Source organism: Pteropus alecto, unplaced genomic scaffold (genome assembly GCF_000325575.1).
Source record: "Pteropus alecto unplaced genomic scaffold, ASM32557v1 scaffold25, whole genome shotgun sequence".
NCBI classification, from domain to species: Eukaryota; Metazoa; Chordata; class Mammalia; order Chiroptera; family Pteropodidae; genus Pteropus; species Pteropus alecto.
Window position 1 is genome coordinate 4843286 of NW_006441955.1, and position 3522 is coordinate 4846807.

The following is a 3522-nucleotide window of genomic DNA, read 5'->3' on the forward strand; positions in this document are numbered from 1 at the left end:
GTTGCCATGAACATAGGGGTGCATAGATCTTTACGAATTATTGTTTTGGCTTTCTCTGGATGAATACCCAGAAGCGCAACTGCTGGGTCAAAAGGTATATCCATTTTTAATTTTTTGAGAAACCTCCAGACTGTTTTCCATAGTGTCTGTACCAATTTTCATTCCCACCAACAGTGTATGAGGGTTCCCTTTTCTCCACATCCTCGCCAACACTTCTTGTTCTTTGATTTATTGATGACAGCCATTCACAGGTGTGAGGTGATATCTCACTGTGGGTTTAATTTGCATTTCTCTGATGATTAGTGAACTTGAGCATCTTTTCATATGTCTATTGGCCATCCGTATTTCTTCTTTGGAGAAATATCTGTTCGAGTCTTCTGCCCATTTTTTAATTGGATTGTTTGTTTTTTTTGTTGTTGAGTAATAATTCATTTTTATTGCTGAGTTCTGTTCAGTTGTGTGTATGAACCACAGTTTATCCATCTGTCGATAAATGTTTTGGATTGTTTCTAGTTTTTGGTGATTATAAATAAAGCTTCTGAAAACATTCATTCTGTAACCTGGGAGAGGATAGTTGGGGCATATTGTATGTTTCACATTATATGGAACTGTGAAACTATTTTCCAAAATACCTGTGGTATTTCTAATTTACCATTAATATAAAGAAAAAATTTTTTTATCACTTGCTATTTCTCCTTTTCTGTTTTTAATTTTTGCTATTCCATTAGGAGTTTAGTGGTTTCATTTTTGTGTGATTTTAATTTGTATGTTTCTTGTGATGAATGATTTAGAGCATCTTTTCATGTGTGCTTTAGTAAATGTGCAGATTTTTGCCCGTTTTAAAAATATGGTTGTTTCCTGTTGTTGAGTTTTGAGAGTTTTTCAGGTATTTTGAACGTAAATTTTTGTTAGATGTGTATCGTTCATATTATTTTCTCCTAGTCTGTGGTTTATCTTTTCATTCTCTTAACGATGTCTTTTATAGAACAAAAGTTTTTAATTTTGTTGAAGTACAATTTATTAATTTTTAATGAAGCATCTTTTTGTACCATATCTAAGAAATTATTAATTAAATTAATATCACAAACATTTTCTCTCATTTTCTTTTAAGAGGTTTATAGTTTTATGTTTTATATTTAGATCTATGATCCATTTTTAGTTAATTTTTGTTTATGAGTATGAAGCATTATTTGAAGTTTATTTTTTTCCTTTTGTATGTCTAATTGTTCTAGTACCATTCATCAAAAAAAATTGTCCTTTTTTAATTTACTTGACTTTGCACCCTTATCATAAGTCTATTGACCATATCTGCATGGATCTCATTCTTTCTTTATTCTTAACTTATATCTAAGCTTGATATCTGGTTTTAATATCACTGGTCTCACTTTAGATTCATGACCAATACCCTTAGGGAAGCTGTCAGACATACCTGGCAATCCTTTCTGGTTTATAATGTGTTCCTACTCTCATTGGTGACTATCTGTACATTATCTCATCTCAAATTTCCAATTTGTCCTCCCCTTTACTCAGTTTCACCTAATGACCTCACCCCAATTTTCCTGAGTAAATAGAAGCAATCAGAAGATAATTTTTATATGGTTCCATGTAACAAATAATGTCTACATATTTTCTTTTCCTAATTTCTAGGACACCATTCTTTCTTGTTTTTTCTCCTACAGCCTTCTGATTTGCTCCATTCCACTTCTCATCATATTCTACTTCTCAGTAAATGATAGTTCCAGTCTTCTAGTTGCCTATGCCATAAAATTCAGAATCATTTTTGACTCTTGTTTTTAATTCACATTCCACATCAATTCAGTGGCAAATATTGTCAGTTTTCCCTTAAGAATTATCTAAAATCTGACAACTTCTCACAACCTTCTGAACTGTTAGCATCTTGGTCCAAATTATCATTGTCTCTTGCCTGGATTATTTTTATTCTGTTTATCTGATCTCCTTTCTCCCTTACTGTCTATTCTCTGTGAAGAAGCCAGGGGTGTCCCTGGCCAACCCTCAAACATTCTAAAATTAATCTTCCCATCACTGTATCTATGCCCCAGGTGCCAGCCCTGGCTATTCCCAGACTGTGATAGCCATCCTGGTCCCAGTATTAGGGTAGCATGGGATTACTGGGCCATGGTTTTTTCATATTTAAATCTACCTTTTAATTATTCATTTTGTCCAGTGTAAGCTGCCATGTGCCTTCGTGTGAAATAGTTCAAGCACAGACCTGGCCAACAAAAAAAGTAAAGGTAAAGGTCCTTATGATGGTCTATAAGACCCTATGAAAGTGTGTTTTACCCTACAGATATTCATTGAGTGCCTAAGATGTTCCAGGCATTTGGAATATAACAAGAAAGAAACAGGTGACGGTTCCTATCCTCTTGGAGCTTACCTTAGAGGGAGTAGACAGTTAAAAATAACTACAGAAAATGTTAAGTGGTGATGAAGCAGAGTAAAGTGTTCAAATATTTGTTTAATATTGTGTATAAGGGGTATATGAAACTTTGTAACCTACTGCCTTACAAGAGTTTACTGTCTAATAGAGAGCTGGAGTACACACACAGTGGATCTTTCATTATATTTTCCTTATTTAGAAAAATAAGATCTTTCTTTTGGACATTTTCGACATTTGGACATTTTTTCAGTTTGTGCTAATATTATTACTATAAATCAGATACTGCCTTTGATGAATTCTTTATTTCATTTCAATCTGCTTTTGCTCAGGACTTCAGAAATTACCAGTATACATTGCCAGTAGTTCAAGGTTTGGTGGTTGATATGGAAGTTCGGAAAACCAGCATCAAAATTCCCAGCAACAGATACAATGAGGTAAGATTTACCATGAAGGCATAGTTTTCATTGTTAAATACATGAAGGAAGGCAAAAAACATAAGATTACATGAATATTTTATTTTTTAATTGACAGAGAAATCAGTTTAGAATATTGTATGACTTAGATCAATGATGGGGAATTTCATAACAGAGAGGCAAGAGGTTAAATTTGTGATTTATTTAGTAATTGGTTGTGCTTTTGACCTTTTGATGCTATGATAATCAGTGATAGATTTGCATTTTGATTATGGTATAAAAATATATAACATTCATGGTGTGATCTTTTCATTTTTACCTCTTACTGTAAGTAATGTTATTTTTGACTATTCTTAATGTTTAACCACAGCTCACTATAAGCCCTGAATGTCTTTTAAGTAAGGTTCCAAAAGCAAATGATTACATCTTGAATTAAGCTGTATTGTAACTAAAATGAAATTGTGCATACTATTAAACACATTAACAGAGTTATGCAAATAAGGCTCTTTACTCATTTGCCATGTGAAGTCTTTCTTGAATTTAAAATTTTCTTAAAATCAGTTCTAAAATGTCTAATAGTAATCGTTGTGGTTTAAAAGAGAATTTTATTTTAAAACTTAGTTCAGTATTATAATGGTTAAAATTTGTTGTTTTATTAGGCAGGGTGGTAACTCTGTGATTACTTCTTCCAGTACTTCTGGGTATGAAATA

The 3522-nt window shown here is 32.6% G+C and overlaps 1 protein-coding gene across 1 annotated transcript in view; it reads left to right on the forward strand.

Moving 5' to 3' along the window:
* ZFYVE9 (zinc finger FYVE-type containing 9) overlaps window positions 1–3522 on the forward strand; it is a 124585-nt gene that overhangs the window by 94493 nt on the left and 26570 nt on the right. Inside the window, 1 exon segment of the mRNA XM_025052057.1 lies at window positions 2728–2832. Within this exon segment, the coding sequence (XP_024907825.1) occupies window positions 2728–2832 (105 nt within the window).